The sequence below is a fragment of the Alternaria rosae genome (assembly GCF_020736505.1).
Source record: "Alternaria rosae strain MPI-PUGE-AT-0040 chromosome Unknown BKA58scaffold_3, whole genome shotgun sequence".
NCBI classification, from domain to species: domain Eukaryota; kingdom Fungi; phylum Ascomycota; class Dothideomycetes; order Pleosporales; family Pleosporaceae; genus Alternaria; species Alternaria rosae.
Window position 1 is genome coordinate 2,129,431 of NW_025763572.1, and position 15,102 is coordinate 2,144,532.

Below are 15,102 nucleotides of genomic sequence, written 5' to 3' on the forward strand. Positions count from 1 at the left end.
CTCACTTATTTCAATCCAGTTCCCATGCATAGCATTGAGAGTTTACTCCTCTGTACACGATTTCTGATGATCGAGCTCGATGGGTCGTGATGGCTTCCTCATCCTGCCCTGTCAACCGTGGTCTCTTCGCAGCTTCCCCGTGCGGGGATCCGTATGTTAGCTATGGTCTTGGTTGACGACCAGCCACAACACAATTGTATATGACAGCGCATCGGATGTGAGCTTCACTTCAGTCTTTTCGCCTCTCATCTTTCCTACCTCGCTTTCAGTGTTACTTGAATGATGTCGCAAACTACTACTACCGGAACCGAGACGATGCGCTTGCCAGCGACGATGAGAGCATGGCAATGGTCAACATGTAGCACTACGCTCGAGGAAGCAATACAGCTGAATGAGTCAGTACCGCTGCCGACAGCGAAGCGGCCACTCGCAAGTGGAGAGTCTCTGATTCAAGTTCACGCTGCTGCTCTGAACCAGGTCGACTACAAGCTTGCAGAGCTACCCATCGTTGGGCGAATGGCCATCCCCAAACCAGCAACCCCCGGTCTTGATTTCGCTGGAAGAGTCGCTGAAGTGGGACCAGACTGCGATCTCACGGTGGGGCAAATGGTTTTTGGCAAGCTCGAACCCAAGCAACAGTTTGGCACGTTGGGGGAATACATCGTTGGTTCAAAAGCTGGCACCGTGCCGATGCCCGATGGTATCTCAGTCGAGCAGGCAGCAGCCCTGGGAGTTTGCGGTCTTGTTACATATCAGTGCCTTGCACCGAATGTAAAAGCCGGTGATAGAATACTAATCAACGGTGGTTCAGGTGGTACGGGTACTTTTGCCATTCAGATCGCAAAGGCTCTGGGATGCTATGTTACGACAACCTGCTCCAGTAAGGGTCCACAGTCGCGACAGTAACGCATTTCTCTGATCTTTCACAGGCGCAAATACTCAGCTTTGCAAGGATCTTGGGGCAGACGAAGTCACCGACTATCGCGAGAACGATGTGCCTGCCATTCTGGCAAGCAGCTCAAGACACTATGACATGGTCCTCGACAACGTCGGACACCAGTTCGAGCTGTACTGGAAATCACCCTCCTTCACAAAGCCTGCAGCGAAATACGTTCAGATCGGATCTCAAGTGAGCCTACCCTTTATCTACGATCTCGCATTCCGCTTCTTGGTACCGACGTGGCTCGGAGGTGGGCAACGGCCATTCTCTTTTGGTCTTGCATCTACGAATTTCGAAGACTTCACGAAGTTGGGAAAGCTCGTTGCGGACGGGAAAGTGAAGCCTGTCATAAGTGAGGTTTTTGCTTTCGAGCATGTACCCGAAGCTTATGAGAAGCTCAGAACAGGTAGAGCGAAGGGAAAGCTGGTAGTCAAAGTGGGAGCGAAGTGAACGATTGGCTGAAGTGAAAGCAAAGCGTACCACCTTCCAGATCTGAAGCAAGGCCAGCCTGTGAGAACTTGTCGTTCGACGACCGCATTTGCATTCGCGCCTGGTCACGAATTGCTCGCTGCGTAGGATTCGATCAGCCTCAATTCGCAGAACATCCTGATGTGGGATTAGTGCGCGAAAATGATTATATGGAGAAGAAAACGATCGTTGTTGCTATTCGCTCAGGTTGGGTGGACGCGCTCGTGGCGGCGCTAAGGCTGGTTTCAGGCAGCAAGGAGGCTGTGTTGAACGCCGATCTGCACTCAGCTGTGTGTACCAATACGAGCATACATTCCATCAGGTTCCGAATGAATCGATTCCAATACTCCGAAGTAACTTATGACACTCTCGAGAGAATGCGACATAGTAATTAGTACCAAGAGGAACTTACCATCGCGCATCTCACGAAGAAATCCTGACGAGCCTACATTACCAAATACTTCTAATTTGGAAGCGATATGAGCGCCTCCTTTTCGAAAAGGGAAGGCAAAAGAAGACAGGAAGCCAGTCCGGAAGACAATGCTGAAGGAAGGAAACGACTTAAACCAGCCATCGATCCAACATCACCACTGTGTACGGCATGTCAAACGCTTAACATTGACAAGGGTTTCGAAGCGGCCCACAAGTATTACAAACTCAGAGTTTACGACCCGGACAAGGTGTCTAAGCTCTACGAAGCTTACGATGGAAGGCACTTCTACGATGATGCAGTTTCTGTGCATCAGTTTGGCACTCGACTGTCCAAGCCATCAAAGTGTCCACTGTGCGAATTCTTTCGATCTGTCAGAGTTCAGCCAGATGTACATGAACGTTACAAACTACTTGCGTTCCGTAGCACCGATGCTTGGCTCTTCAATGCAGATCGGGTAAGAACCGCGTTTAAAGAACCCGACTTCCTCGAAGAACGCCACGATACAGTGTTCATGGCAGTCCTGCCAGATATAGAGTCGGTCCCACCAACCGGGCACGATGCGACATGGCTAGACTACGAGATTCCGGCTGTGGGGGCCATCTTCTGCAAGCCGGCTGCCGAACCCAGCGACGGTCTCAATCAGAACCTGCTGGGAGCAAGAGAGCTCATGGATTCATTTGATGTTGAGCGGTTACGGGCTTGGCTCGATTTCTGTCGCAGTGGACACGGTGCCGCTTGCAAACAACGTGCGTCGGAAGAACCGGTAACCAGAGGCTTTCGTCTGATCAACTGTACCAAGGATCCTCCCGAGGTTGAAGACAAGCCGTGGGGAACTCCGTACGCTGCTTTAAGCTATGTTTGGGGATCTACGCCCGCCGATCTGGAAGACTGGCCGGCGACTGTCATGGACGCAGTCGAGGTCACACGCAAGTTCGACTTTACCTATCTCTGGGTTGATCGGAGCTGCATAAACCAGGCGGATTCAGAAGAGAAAGGCTACCTGATTTCGAGAATGACAACCATATACGAAGCAGCCGAGTTCACCATCGTAGCAACTGCAGGAAGTGGAGCTAGCCATGGTCTTCCTGGAGTAGGAAAGACACCTCGCAAGCCGCAGCCAAAGTACTATACCGACAGCGGAAGCTTACTCCTTTCTATACTCCCTGACCCTCGACGCGAAATACTACAGTCGCAATATTGGACCCGCGGCTGGACATACCAAGAAGGAGTTCTCTCCAACCGCCGTATCGTCTTCACAGAACACCAGACCTACTGGGAATGTCGCTGTATGGCTTCGAATGAAAGCGCGGATGTGACGCTGTTCCACCAACCCATAAGCCATGAGAACGATCCCAACAGCATTCTAGTAGACTTCATGCTGACTGGCATATTCAAAGGCGGTGCGTTCAGCGGAGGCAGTAGTGCGCATCAAGGAGACTTGGTCATCGCTAATGACGAGGAATATCGGTTAGACTATGGCTTTCCTGTCGTTCAGGAGATCACTGTTGGGGCCCAATTGCGAGGGCTGTGTGAGCATATGCGTGAGTTTACGAAACGACGCTTGACACAAGATACAGATACCCTGCCAGCCTGTGAGTAGTTTACCTTTGAGAACCGCTTGTGCTATGAGTACTGACTTCTGCGCCATGTATAGTTCAGGGTATTGTTGGAATGTATGAACAAACTACATCGCTGCACATGTTTCACGGAATACCGTTGTGGACGGGCGACATTGCTGGAACCGCTGCCCCCGCTCAGATCACCCTCGCCTTGGCTATATCGTCATGGTTCCACCGTGCGGGCTCACATGAGGCCATGTTTATCTCCGAAACATGTAGGCGGCGTGCCCATTTACCTTCGTGGACCTGGTAAGAGAGCCATTGCGCGAGCTGCGTGTAAGACATAGACTGACTTCGTATCTTTAACTTTAGGGCTGGCTGGGGCGGTACAGTTAGTTGGCGGCTGCCTCCCAATACTGAATATTGCGCTTATCTGAGTGATCTCATCAACGCTACAAGCCCAAGTATCGTTTGGGGTGCGAACATCTATCTCTCTCATCCTGGACGTCCAGAAGTAGTACGGTTGTTAGACCGAAGCTCAGCGCTTCGTCTGGCTAACGGCACCTTTTCCACGATGGAAATAAAGAATCCATACCTCTTGAACAAGTTTCAACCAGTCAAGGTAGAAAATCGCGAGTGGTCGTGGGGCAGACTGGTTGGGAGGATTGGTCGCGAACGGAGAATGTCTCACCGTTTTGACAAAGCCACAGACTGGTGGAGAATAGGTGGTCGCCTCGCTTTCACCAGCATGTCTATTTCCATAACCCAACAAGAGTGGACTGCCAAACATGGCTCTGGCGAGTTCATAAGTGTCTTGATCTTTGTAGGGAGGTTCCTAGATGTCGAGCATGGGTAAGTGCATCCGTACGAACTGTATATGAGACAAACACTAACTTCGTGTACCTGAAGCGCGGCACGTTTCTTAACATTGCGAAAGGTACCGCATTCTAATCCTGTTGTGTGGGAGCGAGTCGGCATGCTTTCTTTGACGCTTCCTTTCCTGGCTAAGTGTCGGGACATTTCGGGTCTTTTTCACAAAACGCCAGCTCATTCCCGAAGTGGCTCTATAGTTATTCAATGAATCAACGGCTGTCGCGACTCGATATCGAAAAATCCGCGTGCAAGTACTTCATGACCTCAGGTGTGAATGAGATTGAACATCTACTTTTGCCGTCGCCGCCTACATCACGGCTTGCTTTTAGCTCCCAAAGCAAGAATGCCGGGTCAGTATACGTTGCTGTTATTTTGCCTTCGAATGATTGTGCAGTTCCGTAGGATCTTGCTGCGAACACGCCGGGGTGTGCGTGTCCAAGAGAAAGGGCTGGTGGTAGTGATTTTTATGCTGCAATTGCGGAAGGATACTGCACTTCGTGCTTCACTGGAAGCTCAGGGTGCACACGGTTCATTGAGGATGTACTTCAAGAGTGGTGATGGCTTGGAACAAAGTTCGTGATGTACGTGATGTAGCCGTACCCCACAAGGGACCTCGGCAACAGGGCCCATAAGCCGACACTTTCACATGTACCTATACCGTACTTGACACCATAAGACAAAGGCGAAGATTGAAAGAAGAGCCGCAATCCTCAAGCTTTTCAGTGACACATGCGCAAACATGCAGAAGGTTTCGATCTGAGCTGACGACCTCGGTCAGAAGCGGATAACCTGAATAGGAAATCCCATCCAGACATGCCGCATCACCAAACATGGAAGATTTCACATTCCCATCTTGTCGTGCACGTCCGAGCCCTGGCATGCCAATTATTCTAGGCCGGGAGCCTAAAAAGTACCGGTTCGGTAGAGAAGCCCGGCCATGCGAGTGATCCCCGACAGGGGCCAGGGTGAAAGGTGTCAGGGCGAGCAGGTAACGTACCCGCTCAAGTGCATGTTATGTGTCACTGGCGTATGGTACCGAAGTGCCGATGCGAGGTATGCTGGTACCATGGTGCAAGTATCAGGGATGTGGGGAGTGTGTTCTAGAATCTTGACTAGTGTGGAACGTGGTTGAAGGATTTTCATGTTGTAGCTTTGTGGTACGAGTTATAAGGGGCGATTATCGTGAGATCCCTTTTAGGAAGGCGCATCCGACGGGAGGAGGATGAAGCGGTGTGCATTGATCTGACTGATGGGCGCGGTGCGGTGATACTGTTAGTTGTGTGAAGAAGTGTACGCCACAAACAGTTCTTGGAAGGCCTCGATGGGTGGTGTATACCTCTGTATTCATGTACCCAGTGATGAAGGCAGTCAATTGTTTGGAATATACCTCAAAAGGACGTGGGAGAAGGACATGTCGGAGCGTAGAAATTGATTCTGCTTGTACTATGTATTACGTCCTATTATGCCAGTCACAAAATATGATCTATGAGTTGAACTTTTCTTTGTACCAAGGAAAACGCCTGCTGGATATGTCCCATCGATGCAAGAGTGGCTCAACCCAAGCACGCCAGCAATGAACCGAACGCCGTACAAAAAATCCAATAAGAGTGGCGAGCATGTAAACGCGACGCCGGGTATATCCTACAGTCCACTAGTGATGGTTCCAAGCGAAAATAGACCAATGGCACAGTAAGGAGATTCGTGAAGCGTCGATGATCTCATCGTGAAATGGGGTATAAGCGAAGAAAGGAAATAGGAAGCTCGCGGTTATTGCTCCAGGCTGAAGCTACCAGAGCGGGAGCTGCTGTTGGAGAAAGGAAATTCGCAGTCGTCGACGTAAGTCGGGGGACTGATAGGAACGTCTTCGTAGAGAGGAGGTTGCTCCTCATCCCAAGCAATACCCATACCAGAGCGCTCAGTGAGCACGAGGTGGAACTGAGTACGGAGAACGCGAGCGGCGCCAGTAGGAGTGGCTTGGTTGAGCTTCTTGAGGGGTGCCCACTCTTCGGCGACGACCATCTCAATGATTAGGTTGTGCTTGACGCTCATGCCGCTTGGGCTCTCCATGTCGCAAAGAGGCTTGAGGCCAACGTTGCAGGCGGCCTGAAACTCGACGTCAATCTCGCCCTTCTCAAAGTCGGTCTTCCAGCCAGTCTTGACCTCCTCGCTGGCGATGGCGCGAACATCCTCGTGAAGGACACCCTTGCCCTCGCCCCCGACCTTGGAGATGTGCTTGGCACAGGCTGGAGCAATGAACTTCTGGGTCTCCTCAATGCGCCAGTTGAGCTTGCGGAGCCTCCATCGTGTTTGTGAGTCTCCTTTGTTCTGCACAATACCAGATAGGCGCATCTCAATGGGAAAGTCACCAATCGGGTGGATGACCGGTGGTAGCTTCACTGAAGCGGTAAGGTTTGTGGGAGGGAAGATGCGAATAGAGTGCTTCTCGGCTCCGGGAAAGATGGCGCGCTTGATGTCAAGATTGCGCTTGTAGGTAATCTTACCCGATGAGGTAGTAGCAACAGCGGAAAGATAGTAATCGACTGTGGCGAGGCTACCATGTGTAGTCGCAGGCAAGTGTCCCGGCAGCAAGTGGCTGAAGGGGAATGTGTGTGGGCCATGACGCAGCGAAGTAGGATGCGTCAGGAACTCCCACTTGTGGATTTCGGTGGTTTGCGTGCTGCAATCGGGGCAGTGTGGGGCGACAGGCTTCTTAGTGGAAACGATGGCGAGCATGCGCATCTCGAATTTTTCCACGGTGACGTAGGGGTCATGAACGTTGATGACGAGCTGACCCGAAAAAATAGCGCCGGTCGAAGACTGGGGGCTGTTGTAGAAGACAATGGGCGGCGACTCAACGCTCATGTTCATGGAAGCCGCGCCCTGGGCCTCAACCTTGGGGCTCTTCTTGACTTCGTCCTTTTCTTTCGCATGCTTGTCATGCTTGTGGCGGTTGAAGATGTCCATGACGAGCGACTCTTCCGACTTTGACTTTGCTTTTACGCGGGGTGCGTCGTAGGAGTAGACTGGCGGAAGCAGGCCTTCGGCGTGCGGTTTGACGTGGTCCAATTTAGGCAATGGTGTGGGTGCCACCCTCGCGAGGGTACTCAACAGGCGACCGGGCATGTCTGATAAAGAATCCGGGGTAGGGCTGAGATTGAGTGACGTGAGTGGATGTTGGCAGCTGTGAATCTGCGAGATAAGGCGCTGTCCAATCGAGTGAGGGAGTGGGCCGAGATCCGATATGCAGGTGCAGCTACTGTTGAAAGCGGCGGCGTTCAAGAGTTAACCTTGTGGGAATGGAGGTGGTTATAGAGAGTCTGTGGCAGGAACATATTCTAGCTGTCAAAGTAACCAAAGGGGTAGCTCGGGGTAGGGCGTGGTCTTATTTAAAGACGTAGACGCATTTTGAGGGAAGTTTTACATGAGAGAAACTCGATTTCGCATGATTTCATCGGTTATACCAGATGCAGGGATTGCGCACGCCACGCTAACGGGTTCTGGCAGGCACACCCCTGCGCCTTCCATGGAATTTTTGGGTCAGGAGGAAGGAACGCACGGCCTGCCGCTCTCGCGATCGCCCAGTAGCTGTCGTGCCTGCCAACTAAAAAGACGTCAACAACCTTCTCAGCTGAGCTGGTACGAGAGCGTCGTGACTGTCGCGCCCTATTCCGGCGTATGCAACGCATTACCCATCATCTTGCATTACCAAGCGCTCGCTGTACTGCTGACCGCCGATTCACCACCAGCCCGAACGCATTCCGAATTCCAGCTCGTGCTTTGGCCGCCGCCAACAAGCACCGTGGTGGCTTGACTATGCGGCCAACATATGTGACTCGCCGACGGCCATTCATTTCAGCACACACATTGTACCAGACAGTCTCCACCCGGAAAACCCTGGGGTGCTCGTCCATCGCAACGGCACACTGTCCGCCCGCTAGCCATCATTCGCTGACGCACATCTGATGCGCTGTTCCCCGCAACATGGCGTTGTGATCGCCTGCAAAGTGCGACTCTGGGGACGAATATTCGAGCATCTCCTCGGGCTGCCCATACACCGGCGCGCCTCCCCGCACTCTTCAAGGGCGCGCATCGTCACGTCAGAAGGTGCACCTGACATGTGTTTGATGACCGCTTACGCGCCCTACTCGACCACATTGCGCACTGCTAATTGTGCAACGTCTTCGTCAATTCACAGTCATATTTGTGCTGCATCGTGATGGCGAAAGATGCCAAGCCGCGCCGGCGTTAGGTAATGCAACGAGTTTTTCCTACATCCACCGTGGAGCGAGCAGAAACGCTGACTGGGTACTCCACCTGTCCCAGATCCTTTACAGCTTCTTTACACACTTTGGCGTTCCGGCCCGATATTGGCTGTTACTTACGATGCGTCGTGTCAAAGCATCCACTTGTTGAGGGACCAGACTGGTCTACATTACTCGATGGAAACCGCACCGGTTCCGATCACGCAGCCACTTTCGCGTCGGAAATGCCCGACGAGTACATGTGGATCAGGGCAGACGGAGCCTCCAAACACCACCTAGAAATCTCACGATACTTCGCTTAACAACGGTGACGCTTGCATGGCGTCCGCGATCTGCCAAGACTGAAGCGCCCGATTCGGTAAAACAATTGCATTCTTTGCATATCTCTGGCTACCTGAACCATACACTGAGTCCATGTGGCGCACCCATGGTTCGTTCAGGGATCTCTTTCCCGTTGACATGTGCAACTCAGCATGCCACGCGTAGCTTCAGGGTTAGAGTCATCATGGCGAAATTTGACCTGAAACTGACGCCATCCAATGGCCCGTGAACGTGTCATGGCGGGACCACACTGGCAGCACGAACACCATTTCACCGCTTTTGTGGTTGCTGAATGTAGACACAACTCGCGGTGTCTAGACCTCAAGAACGGTGCCCTGCATTGCGGCTCTCTGGAGCCTCACCCTGGCGCAAAGCTTCAACGTACAACGGGCCGATTCGGTATACCTCTCTTGATCTTCAATCCTGTTTTGCACGGCGCTCCCGCTGTGGCGCGTTTTGCATCGAGGTCGTTTCCGTCTTGTCAAGGCTGTTATTGTCACGAACCGAAGTAGCATCATAGCTTCTAGCTTCGTCGGTCTTGCTTTCTGTATTGAACGCCGAGCAACCCCGGATCGGAATGCGGAGTAGCATCCGGAACACATCGAATTCCTCCAGTCCGATAACCGCTTGCCTTTTGTCCTGTAGTACTACCTCCGGGCATATTCAGAAATCTCTGCGCGTGTCACTCACAGCTGACAGGTGATACACGCAAGCGCGTCACCAGGACACGTCTGAACACGCACTATACCAAGTGGATCGTGTTTGGTGAGGCATGGTTTTCTCGCAACGAGTGTACCCGCATCAACGCATCGCTAGTACCCGCATGAGAACAGTACTAAGATCTCCCACGTCTGTCGATCTACCGTGGACAGAATGCAACAACTTTTTCTAGTACATGGAGAAAGAATTTCCACGCCCCATAAAACACCAGAGCGGCGCAAATCTGCATCCTCACTTCCTACCTGGAACAGCCTTGACTGAAGACATGGTGGATTCGACGTCTCCTTGCGTATTTTCAAACGACTTAAGCCATTCGATGTGATAAGACCTTCTAATTCAACTGCCATTCGTACCATTGAAGACGATGCGCTGTGATTGAGTTTCTTTCCCAGCTGTGTCCAGGAACGCGACTGGGTAGGCGCGACGCATGCTCCACAGTCAGCGCTTGCGCGGAAGATATTGCAACCTTCTCTCTAGCATCGTGTGGAGTAAGTGGGTATGCCATTCGATTCGAGCTAAATGTATCCTCGCGTGTGACATTGCAAACTTTTCTCCGGGATCTCTACTCCTGTAGACAGACTCACGCCATGTATGCCCCACCGTCAGACTCAGAAAGCTCCATTAGCGTAGAAGGAGTGTTTCGGACATCGCATTGAAACCAAGACTTTCAAAGTAGAGAATAAATCACGCAAGAACATGCAATTGAGAAGTGGCAGGTGCATCAATTCATTAGATCGTGCTACATGCCATGTAGACCTTCACTCATCCTATTGTCCGAACCCTAGACTCCACACTATGCAAGCCATGTTGGTATCTTTAAGTGGTATCGTAGATCTACTCGTCGTCCTCATCGGCCTCGTCGTTGACGACGTTGAAGAAGCGGAGCTCGTAGACGCCCTTGGAGGTGGAAACGACGCGGAGCCAGTCACGGAGCTGCTGCTTCTTGAGGAACTTCTTGGTGCTGTCAAGCTATTAGCTAACATTCTTCCTGTCAGGAGGGCTAGGTGCTTAACATACAGGTACTTCAGGTAGCGGCCAGAGAACTCCTGGTGCGCAATGACCTCGATCTTGCCATCGCCCTGCTGGCTGATCTGGATGGTATCACCGAGGTTACCGGTGCGGCCCTCGACCTTGATGCGGTCGTGCAGGAACTTCTCGAAAGCCTGGATGTCGAAGATCTTGTCGTTGACGGGCTGCGAGCAGTTGATGATGAACTTCTTGGTGACCTTTTGGCCCTTCTTGGCGGCGGCGGAGCGCTTCTGTAACTTGAGTACTTAGCCTACTGTTCTTGTGCGCGTGGAGTGCTCCCTTGCGCTGGACAGCAAAGCGGTTGTACGTACGGTGGTGGACATTTTGACGGTATGGGGAGGGGAGCGCAAAGAAATGGATATCCTGCGTCTGTTTTGGAGGGGTTGGAGAACGAGTGAGTGTCGCGCGGTGCGCAAGAAGTTCGAGCAGTTCAAAATTGCCGGCACGATGGTGGGGTACTAGCCCCGAAAGGGTTAGTCACGCCGATTGTTCGCGCAGCTCGGTATCTGAGGTCATCACCGTCGTTGTTGATGCCTCATAGCAATTAAACGCCCTGACAATCTTTATTGCATTTCGCAAACTCAGTACACCCCGCGCATGCCTTCCATTAAGGGCGCGATACGGCTGCGGCATTCACATAACGAGTCAGCCATCATCGTCCCTCAACGCGATCACTCGTCTAAGCATCTTCTAACAGTTGAATACAAGTAAGAAACCCCTATGAATTATCGAAAAGGCTATCATGGTCACTCCGACATCCCATCTGCATATCACAGCGTTATCGATGAGAGTCTTCCTCAATTCAAGCGCAATCAGCTGCGCAGACGCGAGAACAAACCACTTTCGCGATTGATTTTACCCTCGTCGTACAAGGTCTCCTCTTGCATAGAGTTGGTGAAGTTGTCATCCTCGGTCTCATGCGTCTCACTCTCGAGCTATGAAACAGGTTCATGTGCGCGAGCTTGGCACATCTCTGCACGGCATTGTGGGCATGCGTTCGCCCCGTTCATAGCTGACTCGTTGACCAGCTGTCTAGATAGACTTGATGAAAGTAGTGAGCACACTTCGTAATTGCCGGTCGTTCTTCGTTCTTGTTGTCTTTGTGGACGCCGATCATACATACGGCGCATACGACACCCTCAAGAACGCTCTGCACTGGTTTGCAGAAATCCTCGAGCAAAATATGCTCGCCAGTCGGTTGAAGATCGTCCCCCATGTCCTAGTCGACATCATCGTCAGAACCTCCTAGGAATCTGAAGGGAAGATCTGTGCTGCTGTGCAACATTCCATCCTTGTAACCCCAACTTGCGTCGACGAACTCGCGGAAGCTCGTGTTCGAGCGGCACGTAGGTATGTGCGCTTGGGCCACAGCACCTAACACTTGTACTGTCACGGGCTCAAGGGAAGCTTGAGCAATCCAAAAGGCTTCAAGATTAGTTAGCGGAGGCAAGTTAGATTCCTCCCTGAAAGCTCGAGGGCCGGAAAGGCGGTGGGCTTCTAGCTTTGCTTCGCAAAACGTGGCGAGTTCTCTAAGGTCTAACTCGCGGATTGCGGGACATTCACGACATTCCAGTGCCATGTACTTATGCAAGTCTTCGCAGGAACACTGGATCTGCTCCGGAGTCGGATGCTGTGATAGGAAAGTCGTCAGAATGATAGCAGTCCTCTCTAGTGTCGCGAAGAACCAGCCAACATTTTTTGCCGATACCTGGGAGAATACTCCTGGTACCACGATAGCCAGGCTAGGAAAGTATCTGTGTAGTTCATCGAGATCGGTGCGGAGTTCTTCTGGAAAGAGTGCGAGGCTTGCGTGCCGCAATCAACTCATTCTGATCCCGGATGGGTTGGCTGCGTAGAGAAGCGAGCGGATCGTACTGAATATTGCGTGTAGATTGAGTTGTGCCTTTTAGAGTGTGTTGATGATCATGAGAAGGGAAAATAATGGAGACTTTTATGACTTCAAGGTCAAGAGTGCAGGTAAGCGTACAAAGCGTCCGTTACGAGCTCGCTGATCATAGGTCACGCATTTCACTCAATGTTAGCGGAGTCTCCGAACCGTACGATAGTGGAAAGCCATGAAAGATGCGATCTGAGCACATGTGTGAATGAGAAATAGTAGGCACGATACTGCTGCTTCAGGGTGGGTTGATGGCAAAATGTGGTGAATTAGGTGTCGCAAGAAACTGTACTATCTGGCCGATTCTGGTACAAGCTTTCGTTAAACATTAGCCGATGCATCTCTTTCATTGACTGCCGCGTTATATACCGTGATATGAGGCCCCCGTCCTCAACTCTGTGTACTAGCTGCAGGTAGATATTCAAAACACATTCCGAGAAGAGGCGGCATAGGCATATTGGCAGGAGGCGCAACCGTTATCAATGCAGTCCGAGTCCAGGTTACATGGAATGAGCTGGCACTGCACAAGTTTGTCGAATGTGGTTTTCAGGCTTCTCGAGTGACCCCTAATAGACGCGCAATGTCGCTACGTTTCATTTAGTAGATATCAAGGTGACTACGTTGCCCTACAGAACGAGGTCTCACCTCTTCTTGGGGAGAAATCGGCATAACTACTGTCATCGTGGAAAACGTCAAGAGGGTGAAAATAGATGCAAGTATGGGAGTCGGGAAGGACGCCTGGCACGCGCCAAGATCAGCGCGTTCCGAAAAGAGAATAGTGTTTGAAACGTTCCGAGACCCGGTAGCTTCATCGATTGATGCGATACGATAGGCGGAAGTCCTTGCATCGCCTTCTTGACAACGACACCAAGATGGCGGATAACTGATGCCGTTGAATCATATTCGGTGCCGCATCGCGCATCAGGCGTCCAACGTGGCAGTACTGTATCGCTAGGCAGACACGAGTGTCCCGAAGTCTGCCTAACGCCTGAGCCAGGCGCCCGACGCAATATTCATATAGCAACCCGCCCACAGACTGCGCCTGTCTCATATCTTTTTTCCCATCGCCCATCGCATACCTCTATCGAGAACACGATCATGCTATTCTCGCCAGTGATGCGCAATGCCGTTCTCCAGGCAACCGCCATCTGCGCCGTCTCCTTGCTCTACAGCCATTATGCCGAAGAAAATATGTTCGACGAAGTAACGCAGGATGAAACATTCAAGACACTTCTGTACGTTATCGCCAATGGAACGATGCCCGACGATCCGGTTCTTGATTCCGTAAATCAAAAGCTGCGTACTGGTGAATTAGCTATCGATGCCACACACACGGTCAACACCACGTACGGTACCTCGTTCTCCTTTGCCACCATTCGGCATGGCAATGGAACTGGAACTGGACTCAATGCAACTAATGCTACCAACGCGACTGCGGGTAGTGGAATGCCAGAGTCTTTCTATGGGCGAAAGTTCCCAAGAGAGGTGATCATCTCACTGGCGCTCGCTATACTGCAGTATTGGTGGCTTATTGGCCTTGAAAAGATCTTGCCTGCTCGACCAAGATATCGAGACGCCTCGGCTCAGCAAAAGGAGCAAGTCGAGGAGAACGAAGATAGAGAGGAAGAGGTAGTGAAGAAGTGGATTGCACAGGGTAGAGTGCATCGAGCGTCGTTGAACTGGCGCAATACTTTCGTCAAATGGGTGCTCGATATGACAGTCGGACTGTTGTGTATATTCACCGTGGAGCACATGCTTCGACAGCTTCTCAAGATCAAGTCACCAATGTTGATCTTCGATGACTTGGACGGCGTAAGTTCTTAGCCTCATCTTCCCTCATGCATCAAACTGACGCTCCGACTAGCATCTTGCCTACAACTTCCTGGCAACATTCTTCTCCGTCACCCCACTTGTTCGCCTTGCCGCGTTCATCCTCGCTCCAGCGTACAAGCAGATAATATTTATCGAAGGTTTTCAGCTAGTCTGGACGGTGTTCGCCTTACAGTTCTTACGCATCATAGCCTCATGGGCGGTAAAAACGGACTTTGCCCAGAGTGTCATGCAGAATATGACCAAAGAAGCTGAGGCAGATATCAAATATCGACGGTACAGAACTATGCGTGACAGAGAGCTGTGAGTCTGTAGACTAGCAGAGAGTACCTGTCAATTAAATGTTTCATCATTACACTACCGCCAGCTTGGCATCACAAGAATGCTCGTACTCAGTTTTATCTCCAATGTGTCCATCAAAGACGGTCTTACCTACCTTTCCGGACTTGTCTTCATGATCCAACCACATGAGCGCTTCCTTCACCAGATCTGATGGCCCGGCAATAGTCGGCACATGCCATTGGTCCTCCGCCTGGCTCACAAAGTTTGCATGTGCACTGTCCTGTGCCTGCACGATAATTCGTGCGCATTCAACGCGTGAAAAGGAAGCCCGAGGCGTCGCAGGAAACTTCTCTTTGGGTTCAAAGGCTATGGTAAGAGTTGACATGGATGCGCGAGGTGTGGGCTGAAGTGATTTTTCGAATGGTAGGTAAGGAAGCCGGCGGTTCATATACCAAGCTTCCCAGCCTATTCTTGAGGGCGCTGGCGCT

General features: G+C 51.5%; 5 protein-coding genes across 5 annotated transcripts; 3 read left to right on the forward strand and 2 right to left on the reverse strand.

The window, feature by feature from the left end:
• The first annotated feature begins 16 nt into the window (after positions 1-16).
• Positions 17-1,790, forward strand: BKA58DRAFT_380578 (uncharacterized protein). Its single transcript, XM_046169921.1, has 2 exons — positions 17-880; positions 930-1,790. The coding sequence occupies exons 1-2, from the start codon at positions 280-282 to the stop codon at positions 1,388-1,390; spliced, it is 1,062 nt and encodes a 353-aa protein (XP_046027827.1). The 5' UTR covers positions 17-279; the 3' UTR covers positions 1,391-1,790.
• On the forward strand, positions 1,398-4,859 carry BKA58DRAFT_129858 (heterokaryon incompatibility protein-domain-containing protein). Its single transcript, XM_046164365.1, has 4 exons — positions 1,398-3,433; positions 3,496-3,709; positions 3,773-4,252; positions 4,310-4,859. The coding sequence occupies exons 1-4, from the start codon at positions 1,888-1,890 to the stop codon at positions 4,479-4,481; spliced, it is 2,412 nt and encodes an 803-aa protein (XP_046027828.1). The 5' UTR covers positions 1,398-1,887; the 3' UTR covers positions 4,482-4,859.
• Positions 4,860-5,628: 769 nt separating this feature from the next.
• On the reverse strand, positions 5,629-7,685 carry BKA58DRAFT_380582 (uncharacterized protein). The gene has a single exon (XM_046169922.1). It carries the CDS (start codon positions 7,394-7,396, stop codon positions 6,041-6,043), a length of 1,356 nt encoding a protein of 451 aa, XP_046027829.1. The 5' UTR covers positions 7,397-7,685; the 3' UTR covers positions 5,629-6,040.
• A 2,725-nt stretch (positions 7,686-10,410) lies between these two features.
• On the reverse strand, positions 10,411-10,928 carry BKA58DRAFT_400010 (ribosomal protein L22e; the record flags this gene model as incomplete). Its single annotated transcript, XM_046171575.1, has 3 exons — positions 10,411-10,537; positions 10,594-10,835; positions 10,917-10,928. 3 exons carry the CDS (start codon positions 10,926-10,928, stop codon positions 10,411-10,413), a joined length of 381 nt encoding a protein of 126 aa, XP_046027830.1.
• A 2,412-nt stretch (positions 10,929-13,340) lies between these two features.
• Positions 13,341-15,052, forward strand: BKA58DRAFT_380593 (uncharacterized protein). The gene is made up of 2 exons (XM_046169923.1): positions 13,341-14,314; positions 14,367-15,052. Exons 1-2 carry the CDS (start codon positions 13,601-13,603, stop codon positions 14,637-14,639), a joined length of 987 nt encoding a protein of 328 aa, XP_046027831.1. The 5' UTR covers positions 13,341-13,600; the 3' UTR covers positions 14,640-15,052.
• Positions 15,053-15,102: the final 50 nt, after the last annotated feature.

What these genes read in the sequence shown, in the direction of transcription:
- BKA58DRAFT_380578 (XM_046169921.1), top strand. Translation starts at nt 280, where the DNA reads ATGATGTCGCAAACTACTACTACCGGAACCGAGACGATGCGCTTGCCA. An exon ending in TGTTACGACAACCTGCTCCA is followed by an intron (nt 881 to 929) that starts GTAAGGGTCCAC and finishes GATCTTTCACAG; the next exon opens with GCGCAAATACTCAGCTTTGC.
- BKA58DRAFT_129858 (XM_046164365.1), top strand. Translation starts at nt 1,888, where the DNA reads ATGAGCGCCTCCTTTTCGAAAAGGGAAGGCAAAAGAAGACAGGAAGCC. An exon ending in CATTTACCTTCGTGGACCTG is followed by an intron (nt 3,710 to 3,772) that starts GTAAGAGAGCCA and finishes CTTTAACTTTAG; the next exon opens with GGCTGGCTGGGGCGGTACAG. An exon ending in TTCCTAGATGTCGAGCATGG is followed by an intron (nt 4,253 to 4,309) that starts GTAAGTGCATCC and finishes GTGTACCTGAAG; the next exon opens with CGCGGCACGTTTCTTAACAT.
- BKA58DRAFT_380582 (XM_046169922.1), bottom strand. Translation starts at nt 7,396, where the DNA reads ATGCCCGGTCGCCTGTTGAGTACCCTCGCGAGGGTGGCACCCACACCA.
- BKA58DRAFT_380593 (XM_046169923.1), top strand. Translation starts at nt 13,601, where the DNA reads ATGCTATTCTCGCCAGTGATGCGCAATGCCGTTCTCCAGGCAACCGCC. An exon ending in TCTTCGATGACTTGGACGGC is followed by an intron (nt 14,315 to 14,366) that starts GTAAGTTCTTAG and finishes CGCTCCGACTAG; the next exon opens with CATCTTGCCTACAACTTCCT.